At 43.5% G+C, this 25833-nt stretch overlaps 1 protein-coding gene across 4 annotated transcripts in view; it reads right to left on the reverse strand.

Moving 5' to 3' along the window:
- Window positions 1-25833, reverse strand: part of ACIN1 (apoptotic chromatin condensation inducer 1) — a 161094-nt gene that overhangs the window by 76239 nt on the left and 59022 nt on the right. For 3 of the 4 annotated variants that reach the window (XM_075319371.1, XM_075319394.1, XM_075319386.1), the window contains exon 4: window positions 9586-9702. The exons of the other annotated variant lie outside the window; for it this stretch is intronic. In XM_075319371.1, coding sequence (XP_075175486.1) covers window positions 9586-9702 — 117 coding nt within the window. The remainder of the gene's footprint in view (window positions 1-9585; window positions 9703-25833) is intronic. 4 annotated transcript variants of the gene reach the window in all.

Below are 25833 nucleotides of genomic sequence, written 5' to 3' on the forward strand. Positions count from 1 at the left end.
ACTTTCACATGTATATATACCGCCCCCTATTGCACTTGCGTTACCCGCCCTGATGAAGCCGCTGCTGCGGCGACACGCGTCGGCCACCTACAGCTGAGCACCACGCCTGACTGCCCCCATGCTCCACTGACTTGACTGACCACCCCTGGGTTTATGACCGGTGACTATTCAGATCCATTGTACCCTGCTCCTCAAGCACATGGCCTTGGCCATTGGTTGTTGAGGTTGCTTTGATTTGCATCCTCTTGATACTTTTTATTATCCATCCATTTTTTTTATGTGGGTAAATATCGGCTGTTACCTTGTTGTATGCTTCATGTCTGACTGACCAGACACACAATCCCAAAGTGCTGCGGCCATCAGGCTGCAACTGGGTTTGCGTGGTCTGACCACCACACCGGAGTATCCGACTTGATTGTGATCCTAATGGTTGGATCATCGCTGTATATATATTACATACCACCACTAATTGAAGATTGGATATTGGTATTATTCCTCATACTGCAGCAACTACCTCAGGGTACACCAAGTGCCATTTACAGGCCACTGTTCTTGTGATATTCATACAGGGTCCCGTTTATTTTACATCCTATATGGTCCGTATGGTCACTCGATATGCACCTTACATGTTGTCTGTCCTCCTTATAGGCCACTACTAAATGACATATATCTACCAATACATGGTCTTATATTTTTATGGAGTGGTAATATAGGGATAAGTCTATAGCATGATATGTGCATTTATCTATGTCGCAACTGATTATTGTTACTCTTTCTGTCTGCGCTTGTACCCATGCTAGTTACAAGACAACGTTCTAAGCAGGGATACCTGATATCTGATATTGCATCACCCAGGCGTTTGGTCTACCTTTGACCTCTTCTTTTGATATTACACTGTATTTTGATATTTGCATGGTCACATATGTGTCATGAGATTGAGGGCGCTTGGCTCCGCTCAGCAGGTGTTTTCTCGTCCCCTTGTATGTTTTTTAATTGATTTTAACATTTCCTTGTGCAATAAATAAAGGTGTGTCATTTTATACAATACAATTTATTTGGTGTGCCTCTGCTTGCATGTGCGGAATCTTTCTCTCCTTTTACACATTTGGTGGAGGATCGGTGATGATCTGGGGATGCTTCAGCAAGGCTGGAATTGGGCAAATTAAACTATGCGAAGGACGTATTAATCAAGCCGCATACAAGGTGATCCTGGAAAAAAACAGTTGCTTCCTTCTGCTCAGGCAATGTTTCTCAACTCTGAGAACTGTTTTTTCCAGCAGGTCAATGCGCCATGCCGCAGAGCTAGGTCAATTAATGTATGGATGAAGGACCACTACATCAAAATCATGTCATGGTCAGCCCAATCTCTAGACCTGAACCCCATTGAAAAGCTCTGGAATGTAATCAAGAGGAAGATGGATAGTCACAAGCCATCAAACAAAGAACTGCTTAAATGTTTGCACCAGGAGTGGTATAAGGTCACCTAAAAGCAGTGTGAAAGACTGGTGGACAGCATGCCAAGGCCATGACGCATGAAAGCGGTGATTAAAAATCATGGTTATTCCACAAAATATTGATTTCTGAACTGTTCTGGAGTTAAAACATTAATCAGTATTGTTGTTTCTAAATGACTATGAACTTGTTTTCTTTGCATTATTTGAGGTCTGAAAGCAATGCATTTTTTTGTTATTTTGACCATTACTCATTTTCAGAAAATAAAATACAAAGTTTATTGCTTGGACATTCGGAGACATATCAGTAGTTTATAGAATAAAAGAACAATTTACATTTTACTCAAAAATATACCTATAAAGAGAGAAATCAGAAAAACTGAAAATTTTGCAGTGGTCTCTTAACTTTTGCCAAAGATTTTATAATTCCATACACACACACACACACAACCATATATTATATTGTATACATACACACAAATTTTGGACACACCTTCTCATTGAAAGACCTTTCTTTATTTTCATGAACTCTGAAAATTATAGATTCACATTGAAGGCATCAAAACTATGAATTAACACATGTGGAATGAAATACTTAACAAAAAAGTATGAAACAACTGAAAATATGTCTTATATTCTAGGTTCTTCAAAGTAGCCACCTTTTGCTTTGATTACTGCTTTGCACACTCTTGGCGAGCTTCAAGAGGTAGTCACCGGAAATAGTCTTCCAACAGTCTTGAAGGAGTTCCCAGAGATGCTTAGCACTTGTTGGCCCTTTTGCCTTCACTCTGCGGTCCAGCTCAGCCCAAACCATCTCGACTGGGTTCACGTCTGGTGACTGTGGAGGCCAGGTCATCTGGCGTAGCACCCCATCACTCTCCTTCATAGTCAAATATCCCTTACACAGCCTGGAGGTGTGTTTGGGGTCATTGTCCTGTTGAAAAATAAATGATGGTCCAACTAAATGCAAACCGGATGGAATAGCATGTATACATATACCATTGTATACATCGGTGCGGAGATATGTGTGCTGCAACATAGGTAGCCCTCTGACAGCCCCTGGCGATTGTGCTGTATATTAATATCGTCTCCTGATGAACCCCAATTAACAAATTGGGAGAAACGCGTCGAGGCTTTGTTACTTTTTCTTATTTGGCTGAGGACCATGGTGAACCTGGGTATCATTATAAGAGAGAGAGAGAATACTACTGAAGAGCTCTTTTGACCCAAATACGTCTCAGATAAGTGATTTTTGTTTCCTCTAGTTTAAAATAGTATGACCCTATAAGCCCTACTTGATAAGAAGGGAGGTCAGGGTTATCATAGAAGGGAAAGCCGCCGAGGAATGGGGGCACCACTTTACCTTTAGGGTGCGTGTAACGTAGGTTATATCTCCATTGGTAGGTAGAGGAAAGAGAGACTGAGGGTCATTTAGATATTGTCCCTTCGGTGGTGTTGTCAAATTGATGCTCTGACAAAAAAAATATTTGTTTCCTTTGATAGAAATAACTCATTGTGGTTGTCCCATGGTCCGGGGATTTTTCGTGTGTTATTGTTCACGATGTGGGATGTTTTGAAATGTTAATAAGATTAAATAAAAGTGTTTTTATAATCTATTAATTGAGGAAGCTTTTGAGAGAAAAAAATTGGATGTACTACCTTTTGTGAATTTGAATTCAAGTTTGGTTAAAGAAAAAAGCAGCTAAGTAAAGAAAAACGAGTGTCCATCATTACTTTAAGAAATGAAGGTCAGTCAGTCCGAAAAATTGAGAAAACTTTGAAAGTGTCCAAGTGCAGTGGCAAAAACCATCAAACGCTACAAAGAAACTGGCTCACATGAGGACCGCCCCAGGAAAAGAAGACCAAGAGTCACCTCTGCTGCGGAGGTTTATCTGAGTCACCAGCCTCAGAAATCGAAGGTTAACAGCAGCTCAGATTAGAGACCAGGTCAATGCCACACAGAGTTCTAGCAGCAGACACATCTCTAGAACAACTGTTAAGAGGAGACTTTGTGCAGCAGGCCTTCATGGTAAAATAGCTGCTAGGAAATCACTGCTAAGGACAGGCAACAAGCAAAAGACTTGTTTGGGCTAAAGAACATAAGGAATGGACATTAGACCAGTGGAAATCTCTGCTTTGGTCTGATGAGTCCAAATTTGAGATCTTTGGATCCAACCACCGTGTCTTTGTGCGACGCAGAAAAGGTGAACGGATGGACTCTACATGCCTGGTTGCCACCGTGAAGCATGGAGGAGGAGGTGTGATGGTGTGGGGGTGCTTTGCTGGTGACACTGTTGAGGATTTATCCAAAATTGAAGGTATACTGAACTGCATGGCTACCACAGCATCATGCAGCGGCATGCTATTCCATCCGGTTTGCGTTTAGTTGGACCATCATTTATTTTTCAACAGGACAATGACCCCAAACACACCTCCAGGCTGTGTAAGGGATATTTGACTAAGAAGGAGAGTTATGGGGTGCTACGCCAGATGACCTGGCCTCAACAGTCACCAGACCTGAACCCAGTCGAGATGGTTTGGTTTGGGGTGAGCTGGACCGCAGAGTGAAGGCAAAAGGGCCAACAAGTGCTAAGCATCTCTGGGAACTCCTTCAAGACTGTTGGAAGACCATTTCCGGTGACTACCTCTTGAAGCTCATCAAGAGAATGCCAAGAGTGTGCAAAGCAGTATTCAAAGCAAAAGGTGGCTACTTTGAAGAACCTAGAATATAAGACATTTTTCAGTTGTTTCACACTTTTTTGTTAAGTATTTAATTCCACAAGTGTTAATTCATAGTTTTGATGCCTTCAATGTGAATCTACAATTTTCAGTCATGAAAATAAAGAAAACTCTTTGAAATGAGAAGGTGTGTCCAAACGTTTGGTCTGCACTAATATACACACACATACATATACATACATATTATATATATATATATATATATATATATATATATATATATATATATATATATATATATATATATATATATATATATATATATATATATATATATATCTATCTATATCTACACATATACACACACATATACACACACTTTGGCTTTGTGATCTTTTGGTGGTTCTATGGTAACGAATGTTACATCACATGGAACCCTTGTGTCTAATATGAGTTTTCAAAATTTTGTGTTTGTTGCTTATGACAACAGTGTTCTACGCACGCGGGAAAACAAAATGGAGGCGTCTAATGCGATATTCACAGCAACTGAGAGCAGAGGAGTGATAAAATTCTTGTTTCTGCAAGAAAAGTCCAGGAAGGATATTCATAGTGATATGTCGCAGACATTGGGGATCAATGCCCTTTATATTCCACAGTTAAGAACTGGGTTGCCAAATTTAAAAGGGCCCACTTTAGCACCAATTATGCAGAGCGTCCTGGACAACAGAAAGTGGTTGTTCTGGAGATCGTCGATGCTGTGCACAACCTCATACTGGAGAATCGATGAATTTCAGCTAAAGCAATAGCAGACATCATGAGGATTTCCCGTGAAATGTTTGTGTCATTATCCATGAACATTTGGATATGAGGAATCTATCTGCAAGGTGAGTCCCCAAATGTTTGACAACAGATAGAGAAGCAAGCAAGTGAAAAACTTCCCGACCATTTGTCAGCGTTTCCGGACTGATAACTTCCTGGATCGACTGGCCACTATGGGTGAGATGTGGATTTATTTGTATGACCTTGAAAACAAGGAGCAGTCAAAAGAGTGGAGGCACAGTGGTTCTCCTCGTCCAAAGAAGTTCAGGGTCCAAAAATCAGCCACTAAAGGTGATCGCGTCTGTGTTCTAGGATAAGGAGGGAATGTTGCTAGTGAACTACCTTCAAAAGGGTTCCACCATCAATGCAAGGTATTACATTGAACTTTTGGACCAATTGAAGGGAGCTCTGAAGGCCAAAAGGTGCAGCAAGCTGTACAAAGGAATCTTGTGCCTACAAGACAACGCCTCCTCTCATACTGAACAAGCGACCACGGCAAAACTGGCAGTGCTGGGCTTCCAGCTGGTTGATCACCCACCTTATTTACCAGATCTAGCTCCCTCTGACTATCATCTGTTTCCAAAGCTGAAGAAACACCTCAAGGGTACCAAATTTCCCAACAATTTCTGATGCCATGGCTGCTACGGATGCCTGGTTTGAGGCATAACCGAAATCCTTTTTACTAGGCTTACAGAACTTGGAATACCGATGTATTGACATCAGTGGAGAGTATGTAGAGTAAAGTTTCATTATCCTATATAGCTTCTTTCTGGGTAAAGCCAAAGACTTATCAGCAGCCCCTCATACTATGGACTGCATTTTAAAATGTTGCCCCAAAAAAAAAGCCATCTATTGGACAAGTAAATCCAAAAGCTAAGTAAGCAAAACAGTTTAAAACAGCCGAGACAAGTGAACAACGCGAGTCCCGGCTTGAAAGAAAACGGATGAGAGCGGCTGAATCAAAGGCAGCTGAAACATCTGAACACAGGAAACAGTCTTCAGTAGAAATGAATGAGATAGGCTGAATCAAAGGATTGTTTGGGACGAATGTACCATGGCACACAAGAAAGCAGTCTAGGCCCTCAATCGCATCTTGAAAGAACAGCAGGGATCCAATCACTTAATGGGGGAAATTGTACTTTTTGAAAAACCTTACCTGTTCTTAAGGGAGCAACACCACCAAACGAGCTGAGTGTTTGTTTAAAATCATCTTATCTATGGGGACATAGTCAGAAGTCAATTCTTACTGCTAATATGCAGGTTCACTTGATGGGAAATACTTCTGCGGACAAAATTTACACGCCACCTACTATTCCACTGAAACGACAGGTTCCTTACAGATTCCAATACTGGCTTAATTTCCTCCCTAAAAGACATCTGCAAAATGACGTCCTCGGTACTGGAGGTTATTAACCAAGTTTTCCCTGATATTTGTAACAATTTTAACAATCATCAGTGGCTTTGTGGTGTAGGCGCAATCCAGGTGCCTAAAAACAATAGTGTCAACTCCATAAATCTATAAATGCAGGGGTGACTGCCCGGTCCAGTGACCACATGCGTGCCTATTGATTCAGTCATGGATAATGAACAACCCCCAATGTACCCATTGGGAGTTCCTGAATTCTTTAGCGCCTCCTTGAATGCCACCAAGTAGGCTCATTTTAAAAATAAGAGATCTGAAAATGCTGCTTAGTAACCATGACCCACAAAAATTGTGTAACGGCACAAGGTTGTGTGTTAAGAGTCTCAAGCCCAATGTTATTGAAGCCACTATTCTTATGGGAAACGAAGAGAAAATGTTTACATTCCATGTATCTATCCCCTTGCTATCAAACGCAACATGCCCTTTCATTTGAAGTCTGTAGTTCTCAAACAAACTTGCATTTACTATGACTATAAGCAAAGCACAAGGTCAATCACTTAACCCCTTCACCACCTGGCGATTTTCATTTTTTCCTCCCCTTCGTCAAAGAGCCACAACTTTTTATTTTTCTGTGAATATAGCCATATCAGGGCTTGTTTTCTAAGGGACGAGTTGTACTTTTGAATGACACCATTCATTCTGCCACATATTGTACTGAAAAACAGGATAAATATTCCAGGTGTGGTGCAATTGCAAAAAAAAAAAAAAAAAAAAAAAACTGCAATCATAATTATTTATGGGATTTTTTTATTCACTATATGGTAAAACAGACATGGCAGTACGATTGCCCAGGTCAGTACGAGTTCATAGATCCCGAACATGTATAGTTTTAGTTTTAAGTGGCGAATAAAATTCAGAAATTAAAAAAAAAAAAAAAAAAAATTGTGCCCGTGTCTCCATATTCCGAGATCTGTAGCGTTCTCATTTTTCGGGATCTGGGAATCAGTGATGGCTTATTCTTTGCGTCTTCTAATGGGGTTTTAAATATACCATTTTTGGGTGGATGTGATGTTTTGATCGCCTCGTATTGCATTTGGTTTAATGTTGCGGGGACCAAAAAACGTTAATCTGGCGTTTTGATTTTTCTTTTTCTTGTTATGACCTTTACCGATCAGATCATTTTATTCTATATTTTGTTACATAGGGGATTTCTGAAAGCAAGGATATCAAATGTGTATTTTTTTAATGGTTTTCAATAAGGGCAAAATGGGGGCAGATTTGTTTTTTCTTTTTTTTTTTTTACACTTTTTATTGATTTTATTAGTCCCTTTAAGGGACTTGAAGCTGATACTGTCCGATCACTTGTGCTGTACAGAAAGTGCTTCAACACCCTTCCATACAGCAGAAATCTTGATCTCTTGTGAATACTGGGGCTCAGCTGTCGTTCACAGGAATTACATCATAACAGTAAGGGGTCATCAGATGACACCCGGCTGTCATGACTACCTATTGGCGGTGTTGCGATCACGGGGCCACCGATGGCTGATGGAAATTGCAGGCTCTTTGCCGGAGAGCGTTGATTCCCACTGTCAGATTTAAGACCCCTTTTTATTCCCCATAAAAATAAAAAAAGCCTATACTCACTTCCCGGTCCGGTTCAAGCGATGTCTGAACTTGCGTTGTCGGAGCCCACGTGCCATTATGATATGTGAGCTCTGCTACCAATCAGTCCCAACTTCCTTCTCCCTGCCTTTGGACACAGGAGTATTTAACAGGAAATGAGTGGCCGCAGCACTCACTTTATTACTCAACCATACGAACGTGGAGAGAAGGAAGCTGGTACTGATTGGACGCAGGGCTTGCATGTCAATATCACGTGGGCGGGCCCCAGCAACGCAAGCTCAGACATCACTGGAACTGCGCCGGAACGGGAGGGAAGTGTAAGCTTTTTTATTTTTATTGGGGCACACATGGGTAATGAGAAGGGGGAACCCCTTTAATGTCTACTGGGCAGAGAAATACCCTATATATGGTCAGAATCTACGCTTTGAAAACAGGGTAGGACGATAAAGGCAAAGTACGCCATTTAACTTTTGTAGCAGAAATTTGACTATAAAAAAAATTATTTCAAACAGACTGCGGAGCCCCTCGGGTGCTGAAACGCTCTAGTGACCCCATTTTGGAAACTAAACAATACAAGCCATTAATTTAAAAAGGTGTAGTGACAATTCTGCACTTCAGAAAAGAGTATAACAGAGGTGCAAAAAAATGAAAAATTACAGTTTTTCAACTAAAACATTGCTTTAGACAAAATTTTAAAATTTACTCCAGCGGTAAGAGATGAAAAACAGACCCCATCATTAGTGAAATATTTCTCCTGAACGTAACAATATCCCAATGTGGTCTAAAACCATAGTTTGGAGGGGAAGAAAGGCTATTTGGCTTTTGGAGTGCAAATTTGGTTTGAATAGTTTGCAGACTAAACCTTATTTTTTGACAATTTGTTTTTGCATCATACTGAGAGCTATAACTTTTTTTTTTTATTATTATTTTTTTCGCTGACAGAACCGGATGAGGGCTTATCTTTGGAAAGAAAAGTTGACATTTTCCAGGATACCTTAAAAATAATAATAATAATATTATTATTATTATTATTATTATTAATAATACAACTTTTTGATCGCTTTTTATTCTATTTTTATGTGTCTCAGTATGATGAAAGAAAAAGGTTTTGGTACCATGTTAGCCAGTTGAAAAATGTATGATGAAAAGGATATGTTTTTGGTGTGTTTTTTTTTTCTTCTTATAGTGTTCACCATTCAGGTTAAATAATGGTACAGTTTTATATCTTGAGTTGTTCCGGACATAGCAATACCAACTGTGTGAAATTTTTAATTTTTTTTTTTGCTTACTTTTTTTTGTTACATAAGGATTGAGGTTTTATTCCCATTACTTTTTTGAAATTTATAATTTTTTTCATACATATATTTTATTAGTCTTTTTCTAATCGCAGCTATTGCAGCAGGGCATCAGCTACAATACCCAAGCTCTGCTTGTGAGCCAAATTAATCATCACGCCGCACATTTACGGTGGATTGCAGCAGCGCGTTTCCCACTGTGCTGCGCATATTTAGTGGATGATGGGAAGGAGTGACGAATGTTTTTTCGGGCAAGGTTTCTGAGAATTTGTAAAGTGAATTTGTGCATCTACTGGAAGTTACTCAGAGGCAGACAAAATACTGTAGGCATCACCGTTTGCGGTTATATACATACTAGGTATATGTTTTCCCAATTCTACTTCTGGCTTTTTCAGAACCGAGCAGATAATATCGGGAGGCTCTGGCACTATGTCGGGGTTCACATTTTCATCCTCCGACTCTGCAAAAGGTTCTGTAAAGTAAAAAAGAAATATTTGTACATAATTCAAAGAAACTGTACAGTCCTATGGAAAAGGACAGTGCTGGGTAGACTACTCTTCCAGGTTTGGTGATAAATAGGGAAGGTCTCCTATGTTTTATTATCCCCCTATGGCTACATTCCTTAACCAGTTAAGGGCTGGGCCTAGCGTTTTTTTTTTGTACATGCGCCTTAAAAACGACTAAAAAAAAAAAATAGAAATAAAAAAATTCTTGTTCAGATACTCAAATATATTTTGCCTTTTTTTCCCAGGATGCATAGTTGATGTTTTTATGTCATTTTTATATTTTCTTTTGCACTTTGCCGATAGCAGGGAAAATTTTAAGCAACACTAGGAACCAACTTTTTTCACATTATTTTTATATATTGGACATTTTGAAAGGGGCAGGGCAACAAACAATTCAGACTAGCATTGTGATCGCTCTGATTGGTTTTGCGCTATTATACACACACCCACACAGCAGATAAGTATATTTCTAAAGGTGCTATTGACATCAATTTCACACCAGATGTTGGTAAAAAAAAAAAAAAACCATCCTCACCCAAGTGGCATTTTGTAAATGTGTTTATAGTTAAAGTCCTCTTCCTCTCCGAATGGGCAACTTGCATATTTATTTTCTCAGAGGAGCATTGCAAGGCATTTAAGTCTCCTCATACTGGCACGCCAGATGTGGAGTATCACTCTCCGCAAGGAGAAACCCACCCCTTAGATCCCACTCTTAGGGGTACTTTGCACACTACGACATCGCAGCTGCGATGTCGGTGGGATCAAATTGAAAGTGACGCACATCCGGCGTCGCTGTCGATATCTTAGTGTGTAAATCGTTGATACGATTAACGAGCGCAAAAGCGTTGAAATCATATCATCGGTGTAGTGTCGGTCATTTCCATAATTTCGGAAGGACAGATGTTACAATGTTGTTTCTCGTTCCTGCGGCAGCACACATCGCTGTGTGTGAAGCCGCAGGAGCGAGGAACATCGCCTTACCTGCGTCCCGGCTGCAATGAGGAAGGAAAGAGGTGGGCGGGATGTTTACGTCCCGCTCATCTCCGCCCCTCTGCTTCTATTGGCCGCCTGCCATGTGACGTCGCTGTGACGCCGCACGACCCGCCCCCTTAGGATGAAGGAGGGTCGCCGGCCAGAGCGACGTCGCAGGGCAGGTAAGTGCATGTGAAGCTGCCGTAGCGATAATTTTCTCTACGGCAGCTATCACAAGATATCGCAGCTGCGACGGTGGCGGGGACTATCGCGCTCGGCATCGCTACCATCGGCTTGCGATTTCATAGTGTGCAAAGTACCCCTTAGCCTCTCACCTAGCCAAATCAGATCTCTTACTTTGCACAGACGAGGAACAATACCCTGAAACACTGTCTGAAAATTGAGATTCTAGTTTGGCTTATATCCTAAGTCATGTGGCAGGGCCCATTAAAGGGTTGATATTGACTTTTAGGATTACTACTTCCAATATGTGGCAGTAGAGTTCAAGTCCTCTTCATCTATGAAGAGACAATTTGCATATTTATATAGTTTCCAAGCATGTAGGTGATAGTGACATCTTCCTTCAATTTTAGGAGCAGATCATCGCTCATATTTTTGGGGACTCAGAAGGGGAGGTTACCGCAATGAGATGTAATATCTGCCACATTATTTCCAGACACCTTTCTACCAGAGATACCTTCCACAAGATCCTCCTAATACTTGAGTTCTATAAACGTTACATGAGCAGTGATTAATTTCCCACATGGAGGAGACATGGATTGAAATATATATTGGTGTTCAGAACAACTTACTGTTGTGAGCGGTTCTTTTCTAAACTTACCTTCACAAAGGCAACTGCGTTCCAGACGGACCAACGCAAACCTGGAAAAGCAGTTGCAAATACCAACATCATCAATGCCACCTAACATCACATGCCTCAGCATAGAGATGTTGCTCTGGTCATCATAAGAACGACGAGTTAATTGTTACAGCAGGCTAATTTTTAAGGTTGATAATTTTCTGCAGCTTGCAAATAATGCTATAAATCTCCAAATGGCCCTTGGCAGAAAAAGGTCTCCTCCTCCGGCTCCAGATTAATACATTGAGGGTTGCAGTTTCCAAACTGGGGTCACTAATTAGTAGTTTCTGTTTTCTAACACGTCCAGGCCTTGGCTAGCACAAGATGAGAATCTGAGACTGGCTAGTATTTGTATTTCGGTACTCTTGCAAACTAAGAAAATACTTATGGAGGTGCATTTCTCCAGTAGCTTTTAGGGTATGTTCACACGCTTCGTTCTTGATTTGACAAAAAAAAAAAATATGCACCCTCTTGCAGACTCTGACAGCTGTAAACACTGCGTTTGACAAAAAAGACAACACATACAAAACGCATGAGTTTTGAATGCGCTTTGGATGCATTTTTGACAGTGCGGTCACATGGCAATTCAGCTCTGCTACATCCTTGTCCTGTCACAGCAGCACCGTAGAGCATGAATGGCCGCTGACCGCAGACAGAGCCGCGCGTGGAGAACGAACTCTGCTGAACCTCTGACGTAAGTGCCGCGACACAGGCAGTGGTGTGGGGCCCGCAGCTGTGAGGTCAGAAGTTCACCTGAGTTTATTGTCATTGCGTGGCTCTGTGTGTTGCGGCCTGATTTGCAGTCACAGGTGAAGGACTCATCGCAAATAATAAAGTAAGGAAACCGCTGATCGCACAGCTCACTTCAGTCACTTGGGTGATTTGCTGTCACCGGTGGAGGACTCCAGCTGTGACCGCAGGTAACCTAAGTGACGTCACCGCTGATAGCGCAACTCACTTCAGTTGTTGTGTGGAGCTCACAGCAAGCGGTTGTGCTCTATGGCCGCTCGCTGTGAGTGTCAGATGTAGCGGTGCTGGAAGCGTCGTGGGACCTCGTGTGGATTACGGCGGACCAGGAGGGTTGTGTTGGAGTTAATGAAGTGGTGGGAGAGAGGGAGTTGTTGGCAGCAATTAATGCACGCTACCCCTACATTTGTTACTTTTTATGTCCACATCCTGCCATATACAGCAGTTAAATTACTTTTAGTAATATTAGTTAAATCGGCATCATTCCTTTTTTGGAGCAAATGTAATGCACAAATATGAATAAATTATTGCCTAGCAAAATTTGAGGGATTTGTGATATAGTGATTGGTTGTTTGGCCCACATTTTGCTCCTACCTGGTCAGGCAGGGATCTATTATGGCGTGCCAGCATTAATTAGCACATCCTTCTCTCATATATTGATCGGGTTAAAGAGATGTTGTACAACCAATGATATGTCACTTTATAGCCCTGTAGCTGTATTTGTATCCTGTGAGCATGTTCAATACTTTATAATAAAGGGCAATTAATTTACTAATTGGAGAATAAAGTATTTTTATAACTATACTATATGCGACAGCAGATTGCAGTAGTTAATAGTGACTAGTTGACCCATTTATTGGTCAGCTGCTTTGTTTGCATGGCATTGTGATATTGGATAGGACATCTACAATTTATTGCAGTCGAATGAGCGCCATTAATCAAATTGCTTTTTCCCGTTCTGAGCCCAGCAGTTTGTCCAAACAGTAGTTTGACCACATATTGGGTATCTGCACATTTAGAAGACAAAGGGTAAAAAAATGTAGGGTCCATATTCTCCCATTATGCTTGTGGTTTTGAAACAATTTGTTCAGGAGTTCAGGTTAAAGTGTTATTTTATTAGTTTTGGAGTTTTTACAATGTACAGACCCCTCAAAAGTAGATGGTCTCCCCGGAACTAAATTAGACGCATCTTCATTTTTTTTGTGTGCAGACGACTTGGTGCACAAGAATACATGAACTTATGAAGACCCGTATATAGACTATAAAAAAGGTGCGAGTCCTATCAGTTTGAATGAGTCATTACACAAAGAAGGATTTTATGCTTTCTTTTTTTTTCCTTTGGCCATTGTACACAGAAAAAAAAATCAGAAGCAGCATGGAGGACATTATATAGTAGTACTGAGGAGAGTAGATGTAAATCCAGCCCTGGGATAAGAGCTAGAAAGTGCACAATGGTTTTCTCTGCCCCTCAGTCAGCTCCTTTCTCCTACCTCCTTTATAGACTTTTATATGCGGATGTACTGGCAGTCTGTCTTGCGTGAACAAGAGGGATTTCAGCAGATTTACCCAGTGGATGATCATTTCAGAAAGTAGGTTGGGAAGGGACAAAGTTGCTCGTCAATGATATGTTTCTGATATTTATTTGTGCTATTGGTTTATCCTATCTCTTGACAGTATAGTGCCCAATTAAAGAGTACTTAGTACCACTCTGGAGCTGCCATTTGTATTTAATAAAAACAGTGGGAAGACCCAGACTGGCAATTTGTCTAAATATAATCTAGTAACAAAACCCATCTGATATAGTGCAAATGTTACCCAAAAGAGCAGGACTTTAGCAAAGCCAGCTCAAAACGTCTGGGTTATGGGATCCTGCTCTGGTTGCCGCTCCTACATCTCACTCTTTCCATGAGCCCAGCGCTGCCGCAAACTTTATAAGCCAACAGTGGGAACTCAGGAGAACTTGCCCTTTCATTGCATGAGAGGCTACAGAGGGTTGGGAGTTTCTGCTCTGAATGCTGGGATCGCACAACTTAGAAGTTCTACAACAGTCAGGCCCTTTCGGGGGGACACTACAGTTACATCTTGGGCTGTTCCGGTTTGTTTAAATAAAAATACTCAGCCCCAGATTAATCAGATTAGTCAGCAACATTGCTTGAAGGATCATTCCCACAATAGAAATACTCCCCCCCCCCCCCAGGATAGTATCGGCATAACTAATAACATACAGTACAAGCCCAAAGTTTTTTTAATACATCCCTCTGTTACTTTGAACATCCAGCTTCATAGAGCTAAATGGGTAGTCCTATTCTTATTTGCCAAATCTACATTTCCCGCCAGCACACTGCTTCTTCTCAGTGCTGCAGACACCTGCCTCTCCGATGGGCTTCTTGAGAGATTTTTATGGCTGAGACGACAACTGCTAGTTCAATCACCCCTTGGCAGCAGCAAACTAATAGAACCAAAATTATGATCAAAAAGTCAAATAGCGCTTCTTCCCTACCGAGCCCTGCCATGTACGCAAATGGTTTCTGATCACAGGTAGAGAATCAATGTATTCATGAGAAATTGCACAAATAGTTGGTTCCATTTTCTCTTTTTACCCTTGAGAAAAATTAATAACTTGAGGCTAGAGCAACATATATCATATTTCTATCCACAGTGCATTTATTCTTGTGAAGCACCAGAAGGGTTAATGAACGGTTTTGAAAGTAAAATTGCTAATATCCTTTTAACCCTTCAAATATAAGGGGGAAAAAAAATTGCAGATATAAAATTAGACATATGGCAAATGTTATTAACTATTTGTGCAGCACAATTGTGGTTAAGGGAACCTGTCCGGTCCAATATGCAACCATAACCATGAGCAGTTCTGGATGCATATTGCTAATCCCTTCATCTAGTAGCATACATAAAGAGATTTTTAGAAAACGTGTTTCTAAAGATCTTTTATCATATGCTAATGAGGCACCCTGAGCATGTTCGCACGCCCCTGTGGGTGTACTAACATGCTAATGAATGCGCAGCTATAGAGACATGGTCGCTCTTATCTCTGCTGCCACCGCTAGATTTTGGCTCACTGCGCACGATCAGAAGTCCCAGACTTCCAGTCAGGTGTACAACGCATGACCTGAAGTCCGGGGACGTTCAGATCGTGAATACTGACCCGAAAACCAGTGGTGGCAGCAGAGGGGAGAGCAACCATGTCTCTGATGCTGCGCATTCATTAGCATGTTAGCCCGTTCGCACGCCCCTGTGCGCGTACTAAGGGGGCCTCATTAGCATATGATAAAAGATATTTAGAAACTCCTTTTCTGAAGATCTCTTTATCTATGCTACTAGATACAGGGAGTTAGGCAGGGATTAGAAATATGCACCCAGAACTGCTCGTGGTTGACAGGCTGACAGCCTCCTTTTAGAAGCACAAAACTGCTAATATTAAAATTTGAAGATGTAGGATATTGTACAATTTTTGGATATAGTCATCAATAAATGTAAATTTACGTTGATATGATTGCAACTAGTATGTAGTACAGCGTGTCACAAAAAAAAAAAAAAAAAAGCCAAAACCTCATAATCACAGATATTTAGAAGCATTACAGTTATTACTACATATAATGACAGATCACATTTAAAAAAAAAAAAAAAAAAAATGGTCTGGTCAGGAAGGTGGTTAGATGCGAAAAAAGACCCCGACATTTTAATTTTTCCGTTGATTGAGTTGTATGAGGGGCTTTCTTTTGCTTGGCAAGCGGATTGTTTCGTTGGTACCACTTTGGGTACCAATAACATTTTGATCACCGTTTAATGAATTTAGTGAACTCTAAAGTGGGAACTGAAAAACCACAAAACGGCAGTTAATATTTTCTCGGTAAGGCTTTTACCGTATGGGGAAATTACACTCAATATTGAGATTACAAGACCAAAAAGTAAAGTGGAATTACGATAATGAGGTCTGTACAGCGCGGTGGAATTAATGGCGCTATAGAAGGGTATGTGCACAAGTTAAGTATTTGCTACAGAAATGTCTGCGTCTCTTGGCAGGAATGAAGCATTTATGCATCATTTTTTGCATGCATTTTTGTTGTAGACTTTTCCCATTCATTAGTATGGGTGAAATCTGAAGCAAAACACCGAAAGGATTGACTGGTTAAAGATTTAAATTTGAAAGGATAAAAAAAAAAACAAGCAAAAAAAAACAAAAAAAACCCACACATCACGTGCATGAGACTTCAGGAGTCATTCACTTTGCTGGTACAGTGGAACCTCACTTAATGAGTAACCCACTTAATGAGAATTTCGCTTAACAAGCAAAGCTTTCTGTAAATTTGTAACTCTGTTTACGAGAAAGCTTTGCTGTACGAGCGAAATCCTCACCTCAGACACTTCCGGTTCCGTACATCCACCGTGCTCTAATCCGCACTTGCAGTCCACACAAACACACACATGTACGCACAAAACACACACAAACACACATGCGCACACACACACATACAGTATTATGCTCACCTTACCTTCCCTTTCACCGCCGGTCTCATGGTTCTTGTAGTTACCGGGTACATCGCGACGTCCTCGTGGCGAACTACAAGTACCATGAAGCCGGCGGTGGAACGGAAAGTAAGGTGAGCATATAATATGTGTACTTTCCGCTTCATCGCTGGCCTCCTGGATCCTGTAGTTCACCGCTCCGCTCCAGGCTGTGCATCGGCAGCCATAGCGAAGAAGCAGGAACTTCCTGTCACTGCTACTCAAAAGGCAGCGCGCTGGCCAATCAGAGGCAAGCGGCTCTGCCTTTGACGTCAGCGTTCTGCCAGCGGAAGTTCCTCCCTCGTCGTTATGGTAACCCGATACACAGCCCGGCCCCGTACCAGAGAACAGCAAGTCCCAGGAGACCGGCGATGGAACGGAAGGTAAGGTGAGCATTTAATATGTGCGTGTGTGTTTGTACGCGTTTGTGTGCGTTTGTGCATGTGTGGAATGATAGAATAGGGGACCAGGATGGGACATTTAACAAGTTGTGGAACGAATTGTCTGCATTGCAATGATTTCCTATGGGAAATCTTGCTTTGCTGAACGAGTAACTTGGTTTACAAGTACAGTCCCAGAACGGATTATTCTCATTAAGCAAGGTTCCACTGTACTAGGAAATCCTTCAGGTTTTGTGATAAAACGGTGCAAAAAAAACTGAGCACATCTTGGATGTCATTGGTCGGCGATTGCAATGGAATCTGCCAGGAGCGGCTCTTGATGATATCCAAGCCAAGTGCATTGAGCGCGACAGAACATTCCACAGACAACCATTAATAACATCAAAGAATGCAAAAACGTGGAAGTGTGTGTATTTCTGTATGTGGCGCTCATACAGGATAGTAACAAAAGGGGAGATGTAATGCAAATTATGAAAAAATGTAGACAAAATTTTCAAATCACTAACACATCTATCGATTCTGTGATTTCTTGGACTCCACAACTTTTCCTTCCTTGGTGTTGCAATTTCAATGTTGAGGGGTATAACAATAGATTTTCATAGACCGGACTTTTACGGATGTAACACAAGTGTTTGTTGTTTTGTTTTTTTTTTTATGTTTAATAGGCAATTTTAATTTATTTATTTTTTTAATTTACATTTTTTTAATAACTTTTTTCATTTGTTTGAACTTGAATGTGCAGTCCTTTGCTCGCTGCCATATAATATATACTGCAATACCACAATATCCTGGTCTCTTAAGAAGCGGGAATATACACGAGTACCAGATGGCTGCAACTGGAGACTTCCGCAGGTTCCTGGCCACCATGATAACCAGGACCGGCGGATTACGCCGGACATGCAGAGATGTTTTGGGGTTAATTAAGGGGGTTTTATTTGTATTTTATTTCAAATAAAGGATTTGTTTGGGGGTTTGTGTTTATTTACTTTCACTTACAGATTAGTAATGGGTGGTCTCATAGACCCTCCCCATTACTAATCTAGGGCTTAGTGACAGCTGTGGGCCGTTATTAACCTCTTATTACCCAGTTTGCCACCACATCAGTCTTTTCTTTATTTTTCCTTTATTTTTTATTTATTTCCAGAGTTGCCGGATCCAGATCAACACCTGGAATTTCGGGATCGGGTACGTTTGAAACCGCGCGGATCTGGATTTTTACAGTTCAGATCCACCCATCACTAATGATATTCTCTCTTTGGGACACCGATGGGTTAACGCCAACATTTAAATAGAACATCACAGTTGATACATGTTGCCTGGTCCATGTGCAGCATCAGGCACTGCATGCATAATTTCAGCCATATAGGTTTGGCTCTGAAACATCGCATTAAAGTATACTTTTAATAGCAGTCTTCCCTCCCTGCCCTAGAATGACAGGTCTCATTGACTGATGAGCACCCCAGAAGTGACGCACCTATAAGTCAAGGGGCATTAAGTATGTTAAAATCATCATTTACTTAAGTTATTAAACCATAGGGAGATTAATACATTAATTTAAATCAGAGGAAAAAAAACCATAAAAATATTGTACTCCTGGACAACTTACATTTTCGTCATAGATCACTAAGGAAATTATGAAGCTGGCTAAGGAGCTTATCCCGCCTCATATCTGTCAGATGACATCTCTGTTATAGCCAGAATCAGCAGCTTGCTTAACCATTTAATCGCAGCTGTCAATCTCCTTCAGCAGAATTTCAATGACACCATTCACATTGGACCCCTGTGTCATGATCATGAGGAACTCATTGGGTTACTGTGGCAGCCAAGGACCTGCTGAAGGCTCCATATAAGGCCTAAGCCACACGGCGAGAAAATCGGTGCGAGTGGAGTGCGATAAAACATCGCATTCCACTCGGACCAATTCTAGCCTGTGTGTCAGCACACATGAGCGATTGTTTTCTCAGCCCTAATCGACCGAGAAAACACAGTCACAGCATGCTACGATTGTAATGCGAGACTCATTTCTCTCGCACCCATTCAAGTGAATGGGGAGAGAGAAAAATCGCAGTGCACTCTCGGTACTCCGGTGTACCGCGCGTGCAGAGCTAGAATCGCAATAGCGGGCTATGGAGGAGAGAGGGAGATAAATACCTCCCTTCCTCTATGCTGGCCCGCCCCTCCCGAGAGCCGGTCCGCCCCCCGCAGCTGAGGTCCGCTCGCAGTCTGACCTCAGTAGCAGGGTCGCTCGCATGATACTCGGCCCTGTGTGGCCCCAGCCTAACTGCCAGAGTCTTTCTCTTTCTGTAACATTCGGTCACAGGCTGAGCTTCATAGGAGAACCATATTTATTGATATATTTCAATACATACTATAAAGCCTTCGATACTGTCAACCACTCCCTCCTATTACAGATCCTCTCTTCCCTTGGTGTCAGATCTCGCCCTCTCTTGGATCTCTTCATACCTTTCCAACCGCACTTTTAGTGTCTCCCACTCCCACACAACCTCTTCATCCCGCCATCTCTCTGTTGGCGTCCCTCAAGGCTCTGTCCTGGGACCCTTACTTTTTTCAATCTACACATTTGGCCTGGGACAACTCAAAGTCCCATGGCTTTCAGTACCACCTATATGCCGATGATACTCAGATCTAACTCTCTGGCCCAGATGTCACATATCTGCTGTCCAGAATCCCGAAGTGTCTATCTGCTATAACCTCCTTTTTCTCCTCTCGCTTCCTAAAGCTATGTGTGGCCAAAACTGAACTAATCATCTTTCCTCCATCTCACCTACACTCTCCACCTGATCTATTACAATAAAAAACACCAGGCTCTCGCCAGTACCTAAGGTTCGCTGTCTCGGAGTGACCTTTGACTCTGCCTTGTCCTTCATACCACACATCCAATCCCTCACCACCTCCTGCCATCTTCAACTCAAAAATATTTCCAGAATCCGTCCTTTCCTCAACTCGCAATCTACAAAAATGCTAGTGCATGCCCTCAATCTCCCGCCTCGATTACTTTAACATCCTCCTCTGTGACCTCCCTGCTAACACGCTCGCCCCTCTCCAGTCCATCCTTAATTCTGCTGCCCGACTGATCCACCTCTCTCCTCAATACCACCCCACTTCTACTCTCTGCAAGTCACTCCACTGGCTCCCAATCTTTCACCGTATCCAATTCAAACTATACTGTACTGTTAGTACTATACTAACACTGACCTACAAAGCTGTGCATAGTCTGTCTCCTCCATATATCTCTGAACTAATCTCCCACTACACTCCAACACGTCACCTCCGGTCCTCCCAAGATCTCCTTCTCTCCTCCTCTCTCATTCGCTCCTCACGCAACCGACTCCAAGACTTCTCCCGAGCATCCCCAGTCTTCTGGAACTCGCTGCCTCAACACGTCAGACTGCAACCCTTGCAAGCTTTAAACGGAACCTGAAAACCCATCTGTTCAGAAATGCCTATAATCTACAATGACCTCACTGCTTCACTACTGCGCGGAGCTGCCGCCCGACCACTGCGCGGAGCTGCCGCTTAATCTACACCCCACCTACTTTCTCCTCCCCAAAATCCTATAGAATGTAAGCCCGCAAGGGTAGGGACCTCTTCCCTCTGTACTAGTCTGTCTACTGTAACTTGTGTATGTATTCTGTATGTAACCCCTTCTCATGTACAGCACCATGGAATTAATGGTGCTCTATAAATAAATATTAATAATAATAATAATAATAATAATAATAATAATAATAATAATAAGCGGTTCAAATCCCCTATTAGGACTAAAAAGGTAAGAAAAATGGAACAGAAAGTTTAAGATATAAAATATAGAAAGATTAGAGCCACCTTTTTTCCCCTATTAAAGAAATGTAAAAAAAAAAAAAAAAAAAGTATACTCTTCATAAACAAATATATTTGACATTGTTGTGTTCCACAAAAAAAAATCTGATTTATTGAAATCTAAATTATTTAAACGGATTGATAAATGGAAGACCGAAAAGAAATATTGTACCAGGACAACACTGATCAGGATATACATAAAATGTCAAGTTTATTAGATATTAAAAATAAAACAACAAAACAAGGACATTTTTGTGTACTCACCGTAAAATGTCTTTCTTGGAGCCTTTCATTGGGGGACACAGACATTGGGTTATATGGTGTCTCCAGGGGAGGCATGACACTAGGTTTGAAGAAAAGAGTTAGCTCCTCCTCCCACTGCATATAACCCCAGCTAGGTGGGAACTAGCTCAGTTTGTTGTAAAGCAGTAGGAGAAGGACAACCAAAACCACAAGGGCGGGAGCTGTGTCCCCCAATGAAAGGCTCCAAGAGAAGGGAATTTTGTTTACTTACCGTAAATTCCTTTTCTTCTAGCTCCAATTGGGAGACCCAGACAGTGGGTGTATAGCTACTGCCTCTGGAGGCCGCACAAAGAACTACACTTAAAAGTGTAAGGCCCCTCCCCTTCTGGCTATACACCCTCCCGTAGGAGTACGGATTCCTCAGTTTTAGTACCAAAGCAAGAAGGAGGAAAGCCAATAACAGTTTCAAAAACAAATTCAATCCGATAACAAGATCGGAGAACTTAAGAAACAACATGAACAACATGTGCACCCGAAAAACGAAACCCTAAGAACAAATAGGGCGGGTGCTGGGTCTCCCAATTGGAGCTAGAAGAAAAGGAATTTACGGTAAGTAAACAAAATTCCCTTCTTTTTCGCTCCTAATTGGGAGACCCAGACAGTGGGACGTCCAAAAGCAGTCCCTGGGTGGGTAAAAAGATACCACATGAACGGGCTGTCAGACAGCCTCTTCCTACAGGTGGGCCACCGCCGCCTGAAGGACCTGTCTACCTAGGCTGGCATCTGCCGAAGCGTAGGTATGCACTTGATAGTGTTTGGTAAACGTGTGCAGACTCGACCAGGCAGCCGCCTGGCACACTTGCTGAGCCGTAGCCTGATGCCGCAATGCCCAGGACGCACCCACGGCTCTGGTAGAATGGGCCTTCAGTCCAGATGGAATCGGAAGCCCAGCAGAACGGTATGTGTGAAGAATTGGTTCCTTGATCCACCGCGCCAGGGTGGATTTGGAAGCTTGCGATCCCTTATGCTGACCAGCGACTAGGACAAAGAGCGCATCAGAACGGCGTAGAGACGCCGTGCGAGAAATGTAAATCCTGAGTGCTCTCACCAGGTCCAACAGATGTAAACCCTTTTCAAATTGGTGAACTGGATGCGGACACAAAGATGGCAAAGTGATATCCTGATTGAGATGAAAGGAAGAAACCACCTTGGGAGAAAACTCTGGAATTGGACGCAGTACTACCTTGTCTTGGTGAAACACCAGGAAGGGAGATTTGCAAGATAACGCCGCTAGCTCGGACACTCTTCGAAGAGACGTGACCGCCACAAGAAAAACTACCTTTTGTGAAAGCCGAGAAAGGGGAACCTCTTTCAAAGGCTCGAAAGGCGGCTTCTGGAGAGCAATGAGAACCTTGTTCAGATCCCAGGGTTCCAATGGCCGTCTGTAAGGAGGAACGATATGACAAACTCCTTGGAGAAACGTGCGTACTTTAGAAAGCCGTGCCAAGCGCTTCTGAAAGAATACGGATAGCGCGGAGACTTGACCCTTAAGAGAGCTAAGCGACAAACCTTTTTCCAACCCAGACTGCAGGAAGGAAAGAAAAATTGGCAATGCAAATGGCCAGGGAGAAAACCCTTGAGCCAAGCACCACGCTAAGAATATCTTCCACGTCCTGTGATAGATCTTAGCTGAGGATGGTTTTCTAGCCTGTCTCATTGTGGCAACAACTTCATGAGATAAACCTGAGGCCGCTAGGATCCAGGACTCAATGGCCACACAGTCAGGTTCAGGGCCGCAGAATTCAGATGGAAAAACGGCCCTTGAGACAGCAAATCTGGACGGTCTGGTAGTGTCCACGGTTGGCCTACCGTGAGATGCCACAGATCCGGGTACCACGACCTTCTTGGCCAATCTGGAGCGACGAGTATGGCTCGATGGCAGTCGGACTTGATTTTCCGGAGAACTCTGGGTAACAATGCTAGAGGTGGGAACACATAGGGGAGTCGGAATTGCGACCAATCCTGAACCAAGGCGTCTGCCGCCAGTGCTCGGTGATCGTGAGACCGTGCCATGAAAACTGGGACCTTGTTGTTGTGCCGTGACGCCATCAGATCGACGTCCGGCGTCCCCCAGCGGCAACAGATCTGCTGAAACACGTCCGGGTGAAGGGACCATTCTCCTGCGTCCATGCCCTGGCGACTGAGAAAGTCTGCTTCCCAGTTTTCCACGCCTGGGATGTGAACTGCGGATATGGTGGACGCTCTGCTTTCCACCCACGTCTGCTTTCCAATGTCTCAACCACAGGGCCCTACGCAAAACAACGGAGTTGGCTGACGCCACTGCCGTGCGGCTTGTAGCGTCAAGAACAGCATTAATCGCGTACGACGCGAATGCCGCCATTTGCGAGGTCAATGGTGCTACCTGCGGGGCAAATGCACGTGTGACTGAGTCGACTTGCGCAAGCCCGGCTGAGATAGCTTGGAGTGCCCATACGGCCGCAAAAGAAGGCGCTAATGACGCTCCAATCGCTTCATAGATGGATTTCAGCCAGAGCTCCATCTGCCTGTCAGTGGCATCTTTAAGTGCCGCTCCATCTTCAACTGCAACCAAGGATCTAGCTGCAAGCCTGGAAATTGGAGGATCCACTTTTGGACACTGGGTCCAACCCTTGACCACCTCAGGGGGAAAAGGATAGCGTGTATCTTTAAGCCGTTTAGAAAAACGCCTTTCAGGATAAGCGTGGGGTTTCTGGATTGCGTCTCTAAAGTCAGTGTGGTCCAGAAAAGTGCTTAATGTACGCTTAGGGTATCTGAAATGGATTCTCTCGTGCTGCGAAGCTGACTCCTCTACAAGAGGAGCTGGTGGGGAAATATTTAACATCTTATTGATGTTAAATATAAGATCATTAACTATGGCGTCACCATCTGGTGTATCTAGATTGAGAGCGGTCCCAGGATCAGAATCCTGATCAGTTACGTCCGCCTCATCACCCATAGATTCATCTCGCTGGGATCCTGACCATTGAGATGAATGTGAAGGCCCGTCATAGCGAGCCCGCTTAGGCTGCCCGGGGCCATCGTCCGAGTCAGAGTCTTCACCCTGAGGTGTATGTGCCCGTCCCGGAGCTTGGAGGTAACTCAGCTGAGGGGGACCAGGGGGCAATGATTGCACAGTGTCCGTGGCCTGAAGTACAGGCCTAGCTCGCAATGTGTCAAGAATTTGTGACATAGTGAGAGACATTCTGTCAGCAAAAGCTGCAAACTCAGTTCCTGTCACTTGGACAGCATTCACAGGTGGTACACCCTGGGTCACGTCCAGCAGAGGTCCCGACTGTGCAAGCGCCGCAGGGGCCGAGCACTGCACACAATGGGGGTCCGTGGAGCCTGCCGGTAGAAAAGTCCCACATGCGGTGCAGGAAGCATATAATGTCTGTGCCTTGGCACCCTTGCGTTTTACGGACGACATGCTGCTGGCTCTCTGCAATGTGAGAGAGTCTATAGCCAAAGGGCGACCAGCGCTATGCAATACAAAGTATTTGTAGAAACAAAATACTAAGAATACTACTGGCACAAGAGGGGGTGAGCCCTGAGGGCTGCTTACCGCCCGCTGAATAGCGGGTAAGAGGCGCAGAATTCCTTGTCTGGGTCTCCCCGGCTCCCCTCTGCAGCTCAGCGTGTCAGCAGGAATGGCTGCCGGCGTCTGTGGAGAGGGGCGGTCCGTGGGAGTTCCTAAACAAAAGTGCGGGAAACAGTGTCCCCTCTGTGCCGATTGTGAGGGCTGGAGTATGTAAAAACGACTCCAGCCCTCGGCGCTGATGCACTGACCAGCGTCCCGCCCCTCTCCTGACTGGCAGGTCTGGGGGCGGGAACGAACGGAAGCAGGCCGCAAAAGCCGGGGACTCGAGTTATCAGCGCGGCCGCCGTAAAAGCGCGGCCCGCGCTGAAGTCCCCGGCGCACCACAAGTGCCAGCCGCGCCGCAGTCCCAGCGGCCGGCGCGACCGATTCCCAGAAGTGTGCCTGCTTCAGCGAAGCTGAATGAGGCCATGGCACAAGCGCCGCAGCGCTGATGTCCCCCGGCGCACTACAACACCCAGCATGCTGCGGTGTGAGCGCCAAATGCACGGGGACACAGAGTACCTTGAGGAAGCAGGGCCATGTCCCTGATGTACTCCGCTCCATCCAGCATCTTCTCCAGGGGCTGTAGATGGAGCACGGTCTCAGTGCCTGGAGACCAGTAAATCCCACTTCACCCAGAGCCCTGTAAAAAGGGATGGGGAAGGAATCAGCATGTGGGCTCCTGCCGCCGTACCCGCAATGGGTACCTCAACCTTACAAACACCTCCGACATACAGTGGGGTGAGAAGGGAGCATGCTGGGAGCCCTGTATGGGCCCTCTTTTCTTCCATCCGACATAGTCAGCAGCTGCTGCTGACTAAAAACAATGGAGCTATGCGTGCGTGTCTGACCTCCTGCGCACAAAGCTAAAACTGAGGAATCCGTACTCCTACGG

The sequence above is a fragment of the Anomaloglossus baeobatrachus genome, chromosome 1 (assembly GCF_048569485.1).
Source record: "Anomaloglossus baeobatrachus isolate aAnoBae1 chromosome 1, aAnoBae1.hap1, whole genome shotgun sequence".
NCBI lineage: Eukaryota > Metazoa > Chordata > Amphibia > Anura > Aromobatidae > Anomaloglossus > Anomaloglossus baeobatrachus.